Source organism: Saccostrea echinata, unplaced genomic scaffold, assembly GCF_033153115.1.
Source record: "Saccostrea echinata isolate AGI-Se365-2 ecotype Australia unplaced genomic scaffold, CSIRO_AGI_Sech_v1 ptg000009l, whole genome shotgun sequence".
In the NCBI taxonomy this organism is placed as follows: domain Eukaryota; kingdom Metazoa; phylum Mollusca; class Bivalvia; order Ostreida; family Ostreidae; genus Saccostrea; species Saccostrea echinata.
The window spans coordinates 46,943,757-46,962,671 of record NW_026889758.1 but is presented as its reverse complement, the minus strand read 5'-3'; the positions used below and the strand labels follow the sequence as shown (position 1 = coordinate 46,962,671).

At 31.3% G+C, this 18,915-nt stretch overlaps 2 protein-coding genes across 2 annotated transcripts; one reads left to right on the top strand and one right to left on the bottom strand.

Moving 5' to 3' along the window:
* Positions 1-1,048: 1,048 nt before the first annotated feature.
* Positions 1,049-5,314, top strand: LOC133183833 (uncharacterized). The gene is made up of 4 exons (XM_061318737.1): positions 1,049-1,176; positions 3,741-3,858; positions 4,434-4,497; positions 5,134-5,314. The coding sequence occupies exons 1-4, from the start codon at positions 1,129-1,131 to the stop codon at positions 5,243-5,245; spliced, it is 342 nt and encodes a 113-aa protein (XP_061174721.1). The 5' UTR covers positions 1,049-1,128; the 3' UTR covers positions 5,246-5,314.
* A 2,293-nt stretch (positions 5,315-7,607) lies between these two features.
* On the bottom strand, positions 7,608-18,761 carry LOC133182930 (protein O-mannosyl-transferase 2-like). Its single transcript, XM_061317809.1, has 20 exons — positions 18,439-18,761; positions 16,168-16,252; positions 15,622-15,726; positions 15,249-15,357; positions 15,032-15,140; positions 14,511-14,576; positions 13,986-14,079; positions 13,745-13,851; positions 13,417-13,499; positions 13,104-13,213; positions 12,828-12,955; positions 12,562-12,640; positions 12,016-12,167; positions 11,682-11,770; positions 11,273-11,349; positions 9,589-9,660; positions 9,262-9,418; positions 8,984-9,124; positions 8,319-8,430; positions 7,608-8,063 (listed from the first exon to the last, which is right to left on the bottom strand). The coding sequence occupies exons 1-20, from the start codon at positions 18,714-18,716 to the stop codon at positions 7,958-7,960; spliced, it is 2,259 nt and encodes a 752-aa protein (XP_061173793.1). The 5' UTR covers positions 18,717-18,761; the 3' UTR covers positions 7,608-7,957.
* Positions 18,762-18,915: the final 154 nt, after the last annotated feature.

Sequence of the window (18,915 nt, the reverse complement as noted above, 5' to 3'; positions counted from 1 at the left end):
TGTGAAACTTAAAATGAGTACGACTAATTTGATGAAGCGCATTTGCTACACAGGTTACACTTGCAGTACTATGCATGTACGTGCAGGTACATATAGCTGCATATGCTTTATTGTCTGAAAGAAACAGCCGATTCCAGTTTGTAAATAACCTTGATACATAGTATCCCTCCACCACTATCTAGAAATCTCGAATTTATACTATTCTCTCAAATGCTCGGCTCTTTTGTTGTGAAATTTGAATAAGGTAACTCTGGATGTACTCAAATGATCTCCCTTTGAACAACGTCAGTATACAACGATCATTAGAATAAAGATGATGTTATTAATGCAAGGGCCAAGTGACGAGATGACGAGAGTTCTTCTTGCAAAACAAATACAGTAGGACAGCAAAATTAACCTCATATTAAACCTTTTATAACAGTTAGAGATATAGTACGTAGTTTATTTTTTATGAAAAAAAATCAATTCTGTTGGAGATTTACTGTTAAAGAATTTCAGTTTTTACAGAAAGTACATTTTCCAGAAAGCTAAACAAACTGATTTGTAAGAAAAGCAAAACATTTTGGATACACTCAGTGAGAAATGTTGTTTTCAATAATAAGTTCTTCAAACTATTAAATCAAAAATAATATATGGATGTTTATTGTGAATCGTTGATATATATTGAACTCTCTCTCTGGGTCTCTCTCTCTCTCTGTGGAAATTTTGCCTTGTATAAAAAAAATTTAAATTATGTATGTGCCAAAATTAAAACAATTTGTTCTAAAATGAACATGACAGATCTCAAGTGATCTTTCTTCGAATGACGTTCACAACAATGCACAATGCAGCATTAGAGTCTTGGCCTTGACCATAACTGGAACTTCTGGAACCCATATCATTGACATAAATTTTGATTTAGAATTGAGTTAAAATATTTAAATTCTAAATTTTCAAATTTTAAGTCATTTTAGAAATACAAGGACCCTGAACCGTACTTGTGAGCGAAAAAAAAGGACAACCGGAAAACGAACAGTTTTGTTTTGTTTTTTAGTAACGTGACAATGCTTCCTACTTTGATTTTTTGTTACAAAAGTCAAAAGATCTTGCAAATGTAGCTTGTTTACAAACTACAAGTACCTTGTAAGGATGTCTGAAGTTGCATCGGTAGTAGGCGAAAATGAACAAGCACCAAAGGTTTGGGGTTTTTTTTGCTAATTAACCTTTTTTTAAAATGCATTAATCGTACCTCTCATCGTGGACAGGTGGACTCTTGATATTCTGGTGTATTGTATTTTCGACCTATTTAGATGTTATTTATTGATTTATTGCAAGCTTTAAAAAATCGAATAAAATAAAGGCTTACGAGGATAGTATATGTGTCTGTTAATAAAATAATATAACCCAAATTGCAGTTTTCTGTTTATTTATATGCCATAATATGAGGAGGGTGCGGTTTTCCATACAAAAATAATAGCGTCTTGTGTTTTCGACCTAAATGAAGTATGGACTCCCAGATAGTATTGGCTGTAAATATCTGTAGGATATTCCAGACAATAAAAATAATATGTTGACGGTGCGACCGTTGGGGCGAGCGCATTGTTCACTTAATTTTAAGATCCGCCTTTTCAAACCGCCTGAGACATTTGGAACTTCTAGACTGTGAGGTCACATGACGTCGTATGTTAGCTGCATTTTCATATATGAAGTTTGAAAAGTGCAAAAAATTTAACAAAGAATGTTTAATCTACTATCTGTATGCAATATCCATTAAATTAAGGTGAGTTTATTTTTTTGTGAATTTTTAGTTGTTGTTACCGCACGAATGAAGTTAACAGCGAGATCAACAAGCAATGCATTGTGGGTCCAGAATTACTGCGGAAAAAAATTCTATTGAATGAATGTGCAGTTGTCCGAATTTTCTCTTCGCCCAGGCATTGTCGTTAGAGCTCGCTGTGACGAGCGTCGCTTTGCGCCGCTCGTTGGCTCGCTATGATTGTCTCTCTTTCATAAAAATACTTAACATGTTGCTTACTTTGGTTGTAGAGAATTTTATTCATTGGCTGTACCCTTCCGTCAGTAGCTGTGCATTTCCAAAAAAATTCAATGAAATTACATTGCATTTTTCAATGAAAACCTATAAGAAAATGCCCATATCTAAGGAAAAAAATTTGTTTGATCCACCCATTAATTTTAATATTCATGCATCTTTGTGACAGAGATCTTAAATTTCTTTCGGTAAAATATTATCAGAAAATCTTTGTAATCAAATGATAACCGCTTTGATATTTTTCCAAGTGCAGCAGCCAAAAATAATGTTGTACCGCATGGTATCTGCACAGGAAGCAGATTGGGAAAAATAGGTCGAAAATACATTACAGTCGAAAACAGGATACGAGATGATAAGTCATGTCCATTTATATACATCTCTGATTTAATCAGTCTAAGATATTTCTTACAATTGTGCATGATTATTCATTGTTTTTTTTGTGGACACAACATTGCTTTCTGAACGTGTACTATGAAGATGGTGTGAAGTTATTTCTATCTTATTTGACCTACTTTCTCTGCTCTGAGGACAGAACAGAACAGAAAATGTACTGAATAGTTAATGTAGAATCTGGATGGTTTCTCCCCATTACCTGTTTGCTCTGAGTGGATTTGCCCTGCACAGTTTTCTTCAAACTATGGTTTATATTTGAAATAAATTCATCTATGGTTATATTGTAAAATACCGGTAAATAAGTTTTGTTTGATTGTTACAATTTTATTCCAACAATCTCATCTGTTTCTGAAATTTTGAAAAAATATTTACTTTATTAAACTCTGTAGATCGCTTTTAAATAAATAGGGATGTAATAATAAACTTTTGACAGAGAACACACGTAAAAACCACTTTGGCGATTTGTCATAGCAAACTGCCAAAATCCACACATGCTAAACTTTGACTTCTTTAATTACATGTAACAAGTATACATGTAATGAGGCAAAACCACTCGAGGCAAACATGTAATCGGGGTGAAACCACCTATTACCGTTGATGAATGATTATTGCTCTAAACTGTGTCACATGTAAATCACACAAGGTATACATACTAAGTTATGTGCAGTATTCAGTTTGTATAAACAGATATTATGATACTGGCATTGATTATGAACCTGCAACAATGTGCAATGCCAACAAATATATTAATATTTTTTCTTCTATTTATGTTCCTTTTCAAATCAAGATAATCAGGTTGAGTTTTAGATCAGATAGGTACTCTAGTATGAAGATGGTATTTAAATGCTAATATGGACCATTCTTTACCCCTAGGTAGTTAAGTTAGCATTTAACCTAATTTAATGACTGTTTTATCACTTAGATATCATGTAATTTTATCATGACATCATTAGATTTACATTGAACTAAAGGCATAAAATGCAAGTTTTTTGAAGAAGGAAAACAACTGTGGGCAGTAGTTATAAATTTTATAAATACTGCACATAGGGATATTTTTAGCCTCATATGTTATTTTGCTCCATCACCAATTTTGCCCCATTTAAAATCACACAGACACAGTTGTTTTAAAAGAAAAAAATTATTTTCATTGAATTCATCTATACAATATATGCATGTATGTGTATTTAGAAATGTTAAAATCTGAATTCATTGGTAAAAAAAAAAGCTGCACATCTTCTAGCACAATATATAATATTGACATTTTACATGCATACATCTGGCATGTTTAGAATTTTATAAAGATTTCTTTCCTTTTTAGAGAAAAAGAATAGTGCTGTTTGGAATTGATGCAAATACTATACCATACATGAAAGTTTCTTTAAGGAATTCCCTAATTGGATTATTTTCTACAACTTTGGGATACTTTCTTTTCACAAGTAAGTCAAATGACACAAAACAATGTGTATTATTCTGTATTAATTTCAAAGAAGAGGCCTATGGACCATGCTGCTTACTTAAACACCAAACCCCAATACAATTATTATACCCCAAGGAAACAAAGTTTAGGGAGATGGATATATCAGAATCAACTTGTCTGTCCATCTGTCTGTACGAGGGTTGTTAGAAAAGTTCGCGGTCACACTGATTTATGGAAAATTTATTGTGTTGTTAGAAGAATGATATATGTCTGATTAAATTCTTATCTTTTGTTTATTAGTATGTAAAAAATCAGGTCCATTTACTAAAATTTTGAAAACATACAATGATTTTTAACGTGCGGTAATAGGGTTCATGGAGCAATCACTTGAAGTTTTTTTGACGTTATGTGACGCGATAAGATGTTCATAACTTGATGTTCATATGACCATTTGACCCCTTATTATTTCATTGTTACATCAATGAGTCAATATGTTACATCTTCAGTGGTATCACTGAATGAAAGACCTATAACTCTGAAGATTGAAATAAAAATAAATCAAATATCACATGAAATTTCCTCTTTTAATTTCAGGTAATTTACGTAAAGGAGTGCGGATAGGATCACTTGCTTTCATTGGTACTTATTTTGGAACCACGTAAGTTTTCAATTTTATATCCATTTTAGCTTATCTTTATTACCCAAGTTTTTTATAATTAAAATGTTTTTAATCAGAAAACTTAAATATTGAGGGTAGGTTTCATATTTAATGCTTCAATGAGCATATTCAGAAGTCATAAGAAGGAACACATGTACAGTAAAACTTGGTTATAAGGAAGTCACTGGGACCTCAAATTTTGCTTCCTTATAGATTCTTTATATTTGTAAAATGAATATACAGTGAAACTTGTCTATTCTGATGTTGTGTATTCTGAAATCTTGCCTAACATGATGTTACTTCAAGTCCCTTTTAGCAATTTCAATTGTTTAATTTAAAAACATTGTCTAATCTGGAATATTGTTTAATCTGGCCAATTTCTTTGAAACCAGCAGTGGCTGGATTAGACAAGTTTTACTGTAGTAAAAAATCTTGTACGGGATTCAATAAAAGTTCTTTATAACCGAGATTTCCTTATATGCGAGTTCTTTATGACCGAGTTTTACTATATATATACTTTTAAGCATTATATTGAAGTGTTCACTGTCACCTTTGGTACTGAAAACACTTGAATTGTATTGAACATTTGTTGTTTCTGAATTATACCTCCTTAAAGAGATCTTTTCTTTCTTACAGGTTTTATCTAGGTTACAAAGATTATAACCGATATTTACGGACAGTGGAAAAAATTAAAAACAATGAAGTGTTATATACTGATGGCTCGCTTTCATTGGACGATTCTGATTGAATTTTAATGGACGTGATCATATTTTTAACAATGAATATAGTGGAATAAAGATATTAATGACTGCTATAACATTTTTTTCTTTTTTTAAAATCTTCCTTTGATGTGTGATATAAAGATCCAGGCAGTGTTATTTGTTTTTAGTCTGTCATTTGGTCATTCTTTCATGCCATCATTCTGTCATAGTTAGTTTTCCAGACTTTTTTTTTTACTCTGGATTTAGATACAAAGCTAATTTTTGCTCTTCACATGGATGACTTAAATTACAGGTTGAATTCAAGTTTCCTGTTGATTGACCTCTTTTTTCCCAGACTTTGAGAATTTGTAATCATTCACTTTTATTTTTTAATATTTTTGGGTGTGTTTGTAGAAATGAGCTAACTTTTTATATGTATCTTTATAGTTATGGCTTGCTTTTTGGTTTCAAATTGATTGACCTATTTTCACCAAAGTTACTGCCATCAGATTTGTTGCTGGTAACATAGAGTTTCACTTTTATTTAAATTGACCAACTTTCTTCAGTTATCACCTGGAGATATTTGTATTCAAAATTCTCTGCTCTTGAATACTCCAATGACTCACTAGATTTTACTACCACAGTAGCATCACAGAAGACCTACTTCATTTAATCATAGTATTCACACATTTACAAAAAACAAATTAGGATTTTTTTTAAGCGATTAAATTGTTAAATCCACAAATGTATATCATATATATTTAAATAATTTATTATAGTGTCTCAAATTATGTAAATTTTATACACAATTAAGTTAATTTTTACAGTAGATATTGTACCACATCTAAACATGCAAAGTCTGTACACATAGGCATAGAACAAGTAACAATTGCAGTGTGGTGGTTTCAAAATACTGTTTGATTTAATATGGATGCATTTCAACCTACACATAAGAACAATTTACCCTGGACTGTGTTGTAAATAAATATAAATTGCCCTGTAAGAGTTTTCCCCCCCAATTAAACTAGATATAGTAAGTATAAATATCATACACACAAAAAATGTATATATTCATGGTTGGAAATCCAAGAGACCAGAAGTCAAAAGAAACATTACAACAAATAAAGAAATGGTCTTCTGTGACAACATTTAAACATCACTGGTGATGAGTTCAAGAAATTTAATGTCCATAACCTCATTTCCATTGGTTCAAAGTTTAGCAATTTAATAAAAATATAAAACAAGCCATAGTATGAGGAGCTAGATTGTGAGAAAAAATATATGTAAATCAAATCCAAAAAAAGAACAAAGTACATGCCAATTTTTTTTTTCAAATGGCATTAAAATCAAACACAGAATTCTGATAGTTTGTAATTAAGAAACTAAAATAGTGAAAGTGGTAGATGAGAAAACAATTTTCCGAATTTCCTCACCTTGATGAGTTTTTAGCATACTGAGATTTTATATTGTATAAAACATACTGTTCTCTTTCTGAAGTAAATGTAAATGAACATGAAAAATCTTTAAAATTAAGGAAATTTTGAAACATTAATCTGTGACTTTCCTGTGACTTTTTGGAACATGCATAATTACAAATTTCATTTTTGAACCACTGCATTTCTCAGTCATCAAGGAAGGGAGACAAAAAGAATTCTTAACCTACAAGTACCTTGTTCTCTGTAAGCTACCATTAAAGGGTTAGATTTAGATCTCAGATTCAGTATCTTAAAAAAACACAGATCATTATGTACATCTAAATTTCTATAGAATTTGTAAAGAGTATATCAAAAAACTGTAAAATTGTCCATTTTTCATGACTTCTTTGTTTCATTGTTATAGATACACACTATTATTTTTTAAGTACAGATGCTTAAAATTTAATACCATGATTGAAAAATTCCGATATGTACAGTACTAATCAAGTAATTTGCATATTATGCATACACAAGTAATCTGTTCAAATAGGGCGGTTCAATATAAAGCATTTGATGCAAGAAAAATGCATAGTGGAATAAATTATTTGCATAAAAAGGTAGCTTAATTAAAGGGGAATTAAAGCACCACACAACCAGTGTGTAAATTGAGAAAAAAAAAAATAAATTGTATATTTATCACATGGCACAAGCAGATGTACTATTTAAAGAATAATTCAACAAATGATTATAAATAAATAAAGCATTAGATTGTGTATATTTCAGATTTACATGTAGCTGCAAAATTTAAAGTCATAAATTAATAGCATACATTTTAGTTCATTACTTCTGCAAAATTTGATTTGCAACTGATTGAACTGCATACTAATAAAAAAAATAGTATTTTTAAAAATAAAATTGATTTGAGTATCCACAAAATACAATTAACATTTTCAAAAAATTAACACAAAATGAAAAAAAAAATGAACACAATGAAAATACCAAAAATTTGTTTGGAATGCATTATTCAATATCTTTTACATAAAACACATACATTTATTAATAAAAAAAAAATTTAAAGGTACATTTACATATCAAAAGTTTGATATATGGCCCTGTCAATGTACAGTTACCTATCAATTGACATTACCCTGGTATATCAAAATTCTATAATAAAGAACAGATTTTCTGCTTTCATTTTCAATCATAAAGTCTCCACCAAAAGTTCAGTTACTGGAAAACAGGACTAGTGGGTTCAATTAATATCTTAGGTATTTTTCAGAAAAATAGACCAATCTTAAATTTTGCACTGCTCAATCAGATCACTCATGCTTCTAATCATTCTTCTTAAATGTCCCAGGAGTTCAGCCACTTTAATCCTGCTATATTGCTTCCTTCTTCGTGGGCCATTGGACCATCCATACCATATGTCAATGGAGAAAATAGGTAAAAGCTGCAACAAAAATTAGAAACAAATGTGTAAATTTAAGTGTACCATAAACCATGAAAATGAATCTAAACTATCAACAAAATGTACATGTAGATATATTATTCATTCATAATCAGTGAACTGCAGGTATTAATTCATTATAATCTGATTTCATATAATTTACATAAAAAGTGTAACCTAGCAACACAAAATTAATCATTATTCCCATTGTTTAAAACATATTTCAACAATATCTTCTACATTTGACCTAATTCGTACCTAAGTAGAAGTCCTGATATCAGAGATCCCACAATAATGTGGAACACTGTCCCTGCCAGGCTCTCTGGGCCCAAGGTCATCAGTAAAATCACTGTGTGGTCCAGGATCACTCCTGTAAAATACCGTACCAAAATCTTAGTCCCAATAACTAGAGTAGTCCTGAACATGAATGATATTCCCTTCCAGGACACAATCAAAGCATGGATCTCAATAAGTATCCACAGATTAACCATGTCAGCTAGTTTGGTCTGGATAGAAGAAAGAAGCTAGAAAAATGATCTAAAAGCTGAACTTAACCTTGCATCTACAGACAAACAGCTGGATTAACAGACAGGAGAATAGACCAATATACCCTCCAACAACTTTTTGTGGGAAGTGTAATTATAAATGCAAACTGATTATGCATGTGGATTATGATATTAAATTAGTGAAAAATACTTAAAAACTAATGAGTAAAACTTCAATAAAAATAAAATGATTAATACTTTTAATATTTTTAACAATTTTAACAATTATTCCACAAAGCAGAACAACCCTCTTGAAATGGGACATAAGTCTTTTAAGAGCAGGTACATGTAAGCACAGGTCCATATTCTTCAACTTCACTGCTAAATGAATATCAAACATTTGCCAGACTAAGACACCCTGCTTATATATTGTTGTACCTGTTAACATGGCACTGAAGAGGAAGGCCGGGAAGTAGTGGTGGAAGTAAAGTACTCTAGTCATTGGCCAGAAGGGGAGATAATGCAGAGCCCACCCCAGGAGGAGCCACCAGCAGGCTGCCAGCATGTTCTCCTTGTGATCTGGAAGAAAAAGTACTTTTAAATTCTTGCACAAGTTTTTTTTAATTACTTTTAATACTCATTTATAAATATGAAAAAAGACTAAAAATGTTGAAGAGTCTTTGTTTAATTTAATTGTGTCTGTTCAATTCACATACTTCTCCAGATTTTATTTTCACTATGTCCCCTCTGTGCTTTTATTGAGTGAGCCAAAAAGTAAACAATAAACAATGCATGGGCCACCAGACATCCCCAGAAAATGACAGGGTTCCCCAACAGGTAAATTCTGTGGTCCTTCCCTGAGAAAATCTGTCCCTGCAATAATATTTTGAAGTATTACAAACTTAAAAAATAACATATGATAAATGAACTGTGGCTATAGAACTTGTCCTTTTCATGTTTCAAAACTTACCCCATATTTTAGAGAAGGCACCCTGTAATCTATAAATTTTATAATCTATAGGTAAACCATTGATAAAACTTACCCTGTAATCTATGGGCCATTGCCAAGGCCTGGAGGTTATTTCCCCTTCTCTTGGCTTCAATCCACTGTTTCCCTGACAACAAAAATCCCAGTGAATTTCTACTAACTAATGTGATTATTGTGGAAAACATCAACCAAAAATTCAAATGAAATAAAAATCATAAATTTTAAAGAACACATTAGTTAAATCTATTGACTTCTTATCCTGATGCTTTACTGAATACAACAAAAGTATAAAACAAAATCTACAGAAAACCAGAAGTCTCTGATGAGACTGTAGCTCTACTGGTCTGTACTTATAACAAAAGAAAAGTTGCACTTGGATTAAACTTTGCAACACGCAGCAAACATTAAGAATTATGTATCTTAGTGTAGTCTACTCGTGTGCCAAGTTTTATTGAAATCAAACAAAAACTGTAGGAGGAGTAGCATTTTGAAAGTATTTCACCAGAAATTTCTATTTTGAGTAACCATGGCAACACCATTCACTGAAATCAAAAACCAATATACATTATTATATAACGTAGTGTAGTCTAATTGTGTGCCAATTAGATTGAAATCAGATGAAAACTGTAGCAGGAGTAATTTTTAAAGGAATTTTACAGAAATTTCTATTTTTAGTAACCATGGCAACACCATTTATTGAAATCAAAAACCGATGCACTAAATTATGTATCTTAGTGTAGTCTACTCATGTGCCAAGTTATATTGAAATCAGACAAAAACTGTAGGAGAAGTAGCGTTTTAAAGGAATTTCACAGAAATTTTTATTTCTAGTAACCATTGCAACAACATTCATCAAAATCAAAAACCTATGCACTAAATTATGTATCTTAGTGTAGTCTACTTGTGTGCCAAGTTATACTGAAATCAGACCAAAACTGTAGGAAAAGTAGCGTTTTAAAGGAATTTCACAGAAATTTCTATTTTTAGTAACCATGGCAACACCGTTCACCAAAATCAAAAACCGATGCACTAAATTATGTATCTTAGTGTAGTCTACTTGTGTGCCAAGTTATACTGAAATCAGACCAAAACTGTAGGAAAAGTAGCGTTTTAAAGGAATTTCACAGAAATTTCTATTTTTAGTAACCATGGCAACACCGTTCACCAAAATCAAAAACCGATGCACTAAATTATGTATCTTAGTGTAGTCTACTTCTGTGCCAAGTTATATTGAAATCAGACCAAAACTGTTGGAGGAGTAGTGTTTTAAAGGAATTTCACAGAAATTTCTATTTTTAGTAACCATGGCAACACCGTTCATCAAAATCAAAAACCGATGCACTAAATTATGTATCTTAGTGTAGTCTACTTGTGTGCCAAGTTATATTGAAATCAGACCAAAACTGTTGGAGGAGTAGTGTTTTAAAGGAATTTCACAGAAATTTCTATTTTTAGTAACCATGGCAACACCGTTCATCGAAATCAAAAACCGATGCACTAATTTCTGTATCTTAGTGTAGTCTACATTTGTGCCAAGTTATATTGAAATCAGACCAAAACTGTAGGAGGAGTAGCGTTTTGAAAAATTGTTTACAGACGGACAGACAGACAGACAGCTAGACAGACAGACAGACAGACGGACGCCGGACACCTTACTATCGCATAAGCTCTTCCGGTCTCTGACCAGTACAGCTAAAAACACCAGCATGGAAAAGTACTGTATATAAGTATCAGAATACCTGTGTCATTACTGCATGGCTTTCCATAAATCTCTCCATAAATGAAGGTGAATAAATTTCAAAACTGGCATTTGGTACTAATAAACAGAAATAAAATATCAAAACAATGACTGCCTTTATAAAAAAAACTTAGACTTTCATCACATACAGTTGAACTTTGTTATCTAGAACACTGATGTCTCAAATACCATGGCTATGTCAGAGTGAGTTGGGAGTCCTATCTGACTCTTTCTGTATGTATTTTAACCTTGATATCTCAAATCCTTGGATATGTTGAAGTATTTTTTTTTGGTTTTATAGAGTTTGAGATAATAAGAATTGACTGTATTTGTATCCCTCAACAAGTAGAGCATAAATCAACTTTGAGAACTAATTTCTGAACAAAAAAATAATAAATAACATCACTAACATCTTTTGTCTGTCACTTCTTCTACACTCCACACAGCTTTTGGTTCCCTGATGTTTGGATTACACGTAGCTTCAAGCTGCTCCCAACCCCTACAAAATAAAACATTTTATCAGATTAATCACTTTAATAAAAATATAAATTATACAAATGAACATTGTTCTTAGCTTTATTACAGGGTGTCATTGTTTTGAGCTAAATGCACACAATACACATAAATGAAATTGAAAAATAATTACTTAAGATGTAAAATAAAACAAAATCATAAGGCAATGAATTTTTGTGACTACAGTGCATTTTTCTGACTTTATATCAAGTTACCAGAAAACTGTCATACCATTTTGGGAGTTTCTTATCATGGGAGTGTAGAACACATTTGACATGATAGTGGATAAAACGCAGGCGTGACTTTGCTGTTTGGATGGCGGTACCTGGAGGAGATCCCAATACTTCTACAATCCAGACATCATTAGCATCCCCCGTACCATTCTGTAATGTTAAATACACACATATGGTACAGAGTAATTTAAAACACAAATTTAGCTTATATTTTTCTCTTCTTTTTTTTTAAAATAAAATGCTATCTAAATCTGATTACATTGTCAGTAATAAATGTACTGCATGTTTTTTATATCCAGAGTTTCACACTGCATTTCTTATCCTACATCAGTCTATGTCTTTCACATTTCCAAATGGTATTTAAGCATTAGTCCTTTGGGTCCAATTCATGTTGAAATTCATTTTATTCATGCAATCAAATAAATTATAAGAATAGGTGTCTTAAGAAGACCAAAAGGATTACGTATTCTTTTATTGTTAATGAGTGTTTCTATATAAAGATATAAAAGCTTTAATTACAACAACAGTCTATAACATTACTTACCACACCGTAGCCTGACACCTGGAACTGTCTTTTACTGAGAGGGGCTGGCTCTGCATGACTATGAAGATTTCTTCTGGTTCTATCAAATCAATGGGCAAAATATTTTACAAACAATAAAAATTTTTTATTTAATTAAAAGAAACTTCTTTATCAATGGAAAAGTACTTTTATTTTTTTTTTTATACACATAATTCTATATTACAAATTGGCCATTTATATATTATTTTAACTAAAAAATAGCTTTAGATACAATGTAAAATTCCTACTCTTTGTGTTCCAGCCTGACCAGATCACCAGACACAACCAGCTGAGCCGGGTCTCCTGGTTCTGGTTCTCTGTCAGCCAACTTAATTATCCATTCATTATTGAAGTCCTTATGTGCATATGTGGTTATCTTAAAAATCAAATTTTTATTTAAATCCTAATCTTAATATTTAGCCAGAATATAAAAATATAAGAATATAAAGCAGGACAAAGTTTAACATGAGTCAATGATAAAATGGTTTGGGGCGGTTTGGTGGCTGGTTTTTTGTATGATGTACCTGTTGTTGTCTGGGAGGGTGTTCATCAGGGTACAGGTGCCAGTGGGAGTGGAGATAGCCCCCTCCTGTTCTCCTCTGCTTTAAAGTTATTACACTGCCATAAGCCACATCTATCAAATCCAATAATAAATTGCAAACTCAAGGACCCCCTTTGAAAGTCATTGTAACAGTGTATTTTATTACTTAATTCTATATACTAAGCAGTCATTATCAGTAACAATAGGTTTTCTACACACTAATACTTCTCTCTCTGTAAGAGAATTTAAACACAACAGCATGTTTAATGTATAAAGCTTCTGTCACTTATACTTACTTTCTGGCATGCTAACATTGTACAATCTGTTGCCAATCAGCTGTGACTGAAATGCCGAGCTGTAAAATCCATCTCCATTGCCACTGTAATACAAAAATTTATATCATTTCATGCTTGTACTTATAATCTTTTAAAACTTTTATTTTAAAAAACCATTAAAAAATTTTCTTTCTGAAACAGTTAATCATTGTGATGGCATGATATGAGACAAACAAATAGACCAATATACACCCACTTACTTTTGATGTTGCGGACATAAAAGAATATAAAAACACTACACAGAAATGAAAAACAAAGATGTCAGATATCATGACCTGCTGCTACTAACCTGTGATTCAGAATTTTGAGATGGATGGCAAATATTGCAATATACATTAACACAGGTAGTACAATAAGGCACAGTGCTCTAGCAATGAAATGTTTCACAACCGCTGCCTAAAAAAGAAGTAAAAAAAATCACTGCTTCTTGTAAATACATAGTCTATGATGAAATTTAAACAATTGAATGCAGATGTAAGAATTCCTTTCCTTATTTTATTTAATATTTTTCAAAGATTGAAAAAATTTACCATAGAACAGGTTTTGTCTCCTAATATTCTCCATAGGTCATGAATAGTGGACATTCCCACAAATAAAATGATAAATAAACCCACAAACTTTACTCTGAAAAATGAAAATGTTACATTCGTGTATTTTATTCATAAAACATAAATGGATCTACATGTTTTACATATACATGTGCATACATGTATATATAAAACAGTACTAGAAAAGATTGCATTCTGTCATTAAAAATATTGCATTTTTACTGCCTTACACATACAGATTGTACATGTATTTTTTGTGATTGTCCAGTTATATAGGCACATACAAACTTAGTTTATAAAAATTGTAGAAATAATGCAAAATACTTAAATACTCAATCTGTACTACAAGTTCAAAATTTGAATGTTATCCTAAAAGGATAAAATTGTAGATATTTCAGGTTACAGAAATTCTCCTTAAAAATGGACTACATGCTCTCCAGTTTCACTATCAGGGAACTATAAATACCTTATATACTAGGTGCATATGTATTCTAAAATGTCACCTACCCTATTGATGCTGCTAAAAATGTTCCTGTTAAGGCTAACCAAATCCACCAGGGTATCGAAAATGGTCTGTAAAAATACATGTACAATATTCATAACAAAAAAATCTTTCATTAATTTCAGGTATGGTTTCATATATAAAAGACATAGATTGCTCCAGAAAAGATATTTTATAGGAATTCGATAAACTGTCATTATAAGATTTTAAAATGATGGGTAACAATATTTATTTTGTCTACCGGGTAACTGTTGGGTATGATAGGACTTACATATCATATACAGTTGAACTTTGTTATCTCAAACACCGATATCTCGAATACCTGGGATATGTCAAAGTGATTTGGTAGTCCCAACTACTTTTCTTATGTTTTTTACCCCCATTACCCCGAATCCTTGGATATCTCAAAGTTTAATCTTGGCCCTTTAGAGTATGAGATAATGAGGTTTGACTGTAACCAGTTTAACTTTATTCATTAGCCAATTACAATAACATTCCCTGTTGAGGACAGATAACAACAACAGACCTGTTATGATATGAGAGAAATTTAAGTTGACAATAAGTTGACATCATAATGAAGAACATCATTATTGGATCCAGTAAGATGTGTCGAGAAAGAGTCAATGTCCCAACATCTACAAAAATATGGAGAATTAACCATACATTGTGTTGGCATAATTGATGCATAATTACATAATTCTTTTAAAAATCATACTAGAGGAATAAACATAACAAAAACTCACCTAACAAGATCAAAAGTGCTGCAAAAAGTGATGACATGAGAGATTTAGTCAAAAGCCAGACTGACATGTACGCCAGGGGAACTAAAGCAGCTCCCATAATAGCACAACACTGAAATAAAGGCTTGCAATATAAATGTATGTGCATAATAGAAAATTGGCTAAGTATGGCAATGAATGCTTTCTGAAGTCTTATTTTTTTTCACTCATTCATTTTAGCTTACAGGTAGATCTATATAATGCTATTAGGAACAAAAGGAAAACCCATGGCTTATGGCAATAGATACAATTTCATACACCATTACATAATTGTATAATAAAAAATGTCAAGAAAAGTAATCTTTTTTCTTTAAATTTAATTTTTCTGTTCTCTTACCACCCTCATTCCGACATAATTTGTTTCACCATATTCATCACCAGGCTTTCCGAAAGGGAATTCCCCATCATAACCAGTCAAAATACCAAAAAGTCCAACCAGCATCTGCAAGTAAAATATTTTTTCTGTCTTCTGAAATATTCCTGACTCATGCTTGTTCTGAGTGGTTATGGTCGATTACTTCAAAAAAGTCAATCTTCACGTGCAGGAAATATATAGAAAATATTACATACTAAAATCCCCATCATATGTCATATCAGACCAAGTGGCCCTATATCAGCCTAAGGCCCAAGGGCTGATATGGCATATGATACGTATTTTAGTATGTAGTATTCTATTAATCATATATTTAAAATATTAATATGAGTTCACAAAAGGTCATTTAAGAATATTTCGTGCACACACGAGAATATGGCCTTTTTTTTTAATCTAATCGAGCCATTTTGGGGTATTGTGATGTCACCTTTATCACACAGTGTGGGATTTGTGTCATAATAACTAAAACTAATATATATATAATATATTGGTGATATCAATTACTTGTACCTTTCCTAAAGGTGGATGAACATCAAAGAAGAATTCCCTCTTTATGTACCAGCTCCCCATTTTCCCAAAGTGAGTTTCATCCCAACTGAAATTTAAATAGACATGTCTCTAAAATACATAGTACTTATTAAAGTAGTAAGTATTACCAGGCATGTTAATTAAAGTTCAATTCATACACCATATTATTTGTTTTTTTTGATGTACCCCACATTCAGGAGTTATGTGCCATAAAAGTTTAATTGGGAAAAAAAAACATTTCTGATTATGATTCTTTTGAAATTTAAATCAAAATAAAGTGATGATATTGCTACCCTGGGACTAGGGCATAAACAATACACTCCCTTCATGGTATGATGCATGTTGCAATACTTGTGCCACGTACAACTCAATATTCTGAAGACAAAACAAATCATAATGTTGCAGAAAGTCTCTAAAATTACACAATTTTTAATTATAAATTCATTATCTAAAATAGAAAACTACTGGTGATTTTATATCAATAATGGTTCTAATGAATAAAATAGAAAATTTTATGATTAATCAAGTTATAGTTATATTTCAATGATTTATTTATACATACATACTAAAGGGAAAAGTATGTAAAGGTTAATTCACAACCAAGGCATGTTATATAACAAAAGGACAAGTCATGTGATCTCATCATCAGATAAAAATGAAAACCAAATGAAATGCCATTGATTGATGTGTGTAAACATGGTAAGGTGGACCCTATATGAAGTGGGTCACATACCTGAACTATTGAAATGACACAACTTAAACATCTTAATATAGCAATTGACAAAATGCTTCAAAAAGTGGGGTACTAGTACTAAACAGAGAACCCTAGAGAACTCTAGAGAACCTTAGAGAACCCTAATGATTTTGAATTATTAACTGTATTTCAATGACTAATTTATGTTTTCTTATATGTAATGTATCAAATAAAAACAAGACAAAAATTTAAAGATATGTTTTTTTCAGACGTTTTATGTTTATTATCGACGAAATACTAATCTCTGAAGACCGTATATTATACTTTTTGTGATAAAGATAATTAAAATTAATTTCATTTATATGTTTTGCAACAGATTGAATTGTTAACTTAAAAAATAAAATTAGATTAAAAAAAATATATAAAAAGAACTGTAAAATCATGTTATAAAACTAATTATTTCAGTAAACAATGATAAGGAAATTCAATCAGGATCGGGATGACAACAATTATTTTTCCGTCTAATTTTGTTACATTTTTCAGCTGTTTTCAAAGGAAACATTCCTAAAATAGCATTTTTGTTCATTTTATTAATAGAATATGATAAATAAAGTGATTATAAGTTCAATTTTGCAGAATATTTACTTGAATTAATCTAATATAGCCAGAGTTCTCTAGGGTTCTTAAGAGTTCTCTAGGGTTCTCTGTTTAGTAGGACCTCAAAAGTGTATAGGGTTATTGCTTATGGGTCAGGATAATGTTGTTTTACAACGTCACCTTTTTCATTTCTCCCTTGTGCATGTGAAAGTAATACAATAAGGTCAAGCCAGATTTATTTAAGCAAATCTGATTAAAGAAAAGGAACCAAACTAAAAATTGAGATATTGAATTGAACATTGAATTGAGCGTTTGTATTGAACAGGTTGGGACCAATCGCCCAAATGGGATATAATAGCCCGTTTGGGATATAATATCCCAAATGGGATATAAATTTACGATGCAAAAAATTAAAATTTTTATCTAGGCTATAAATATCATAAATCCGCATCAAGATACTTATAAAGGAATAACTTTTGGTTAACAAGTTTTTCTGTATGACTACTGTTTAAGAGATTGATCCCTCGGAAGTTCGTAAACTTCTTGGGGATCAATCTAACAACCCTTAGGGTTGCAGAAAAACTTGCTTGTCAAAAGTTACTTCTTTTAAAGTATTTTGATGCGGATTTATGATATTTATAGCCAAAATAAAAAATTTTCATTTTTTTGCACTGTAAATTTATATCTCATTTGGGATATTCTATCCCAGACGGGTTATTATATCCCATTTGGGCGATTGTTCCCAACCTGTTGAACAGTATCAATATTTTGGTGAATCGTTTCAGCCCTATGTGTGACAACTATAATTATAACTTATCATTAAAGAACCTTGTAAACAAAATATCAAATTATCTCAACCCTATTATCTACTCAACTGAATGGAGTAAGGGTTTTATCTTTTCTGAAAAGCTCTGAAATTCTATAGACATTAACTATCATAAATTTTCATTAACTTCACTTACCAAACATGAGAGGGCTTATCGATGTTGTACAGCCTCGATATTAATGATAAAATAGAAATAGAAAATAATATGGAGTAATACGTTCGGCCACTATCACCAGTAGATAGAGTTTCGCCATCAGAAAGCATAGCCTTTGTAAGTTCGTTTCGTTCGACCTTTTCCTTAAGCTCGTCGTCGTCGTCTTCTTGCATTTCCTTAGCCATGTTTTTTTCGCACTCTATCAAACCTTTTGAAAATTCATTCTTGTTTTCCTCTAATGATAATTTCTTAGTGGCCATTTACTTTTAATAACGCAAACTGTGAAACAGATCATTAATTCATTTTGTTTTAAGTGCCCCGAGGAAATTCGTGTTGTTGACCGGAAGTAAAATGAATTGCTAACTCGTACTCTGAAAATATCAAGAATTAATTTTAAATCGCGGTTGAAATTGGAATATTTTTTTCATTTCTAATAAAATGATAACCTTTAAACATATT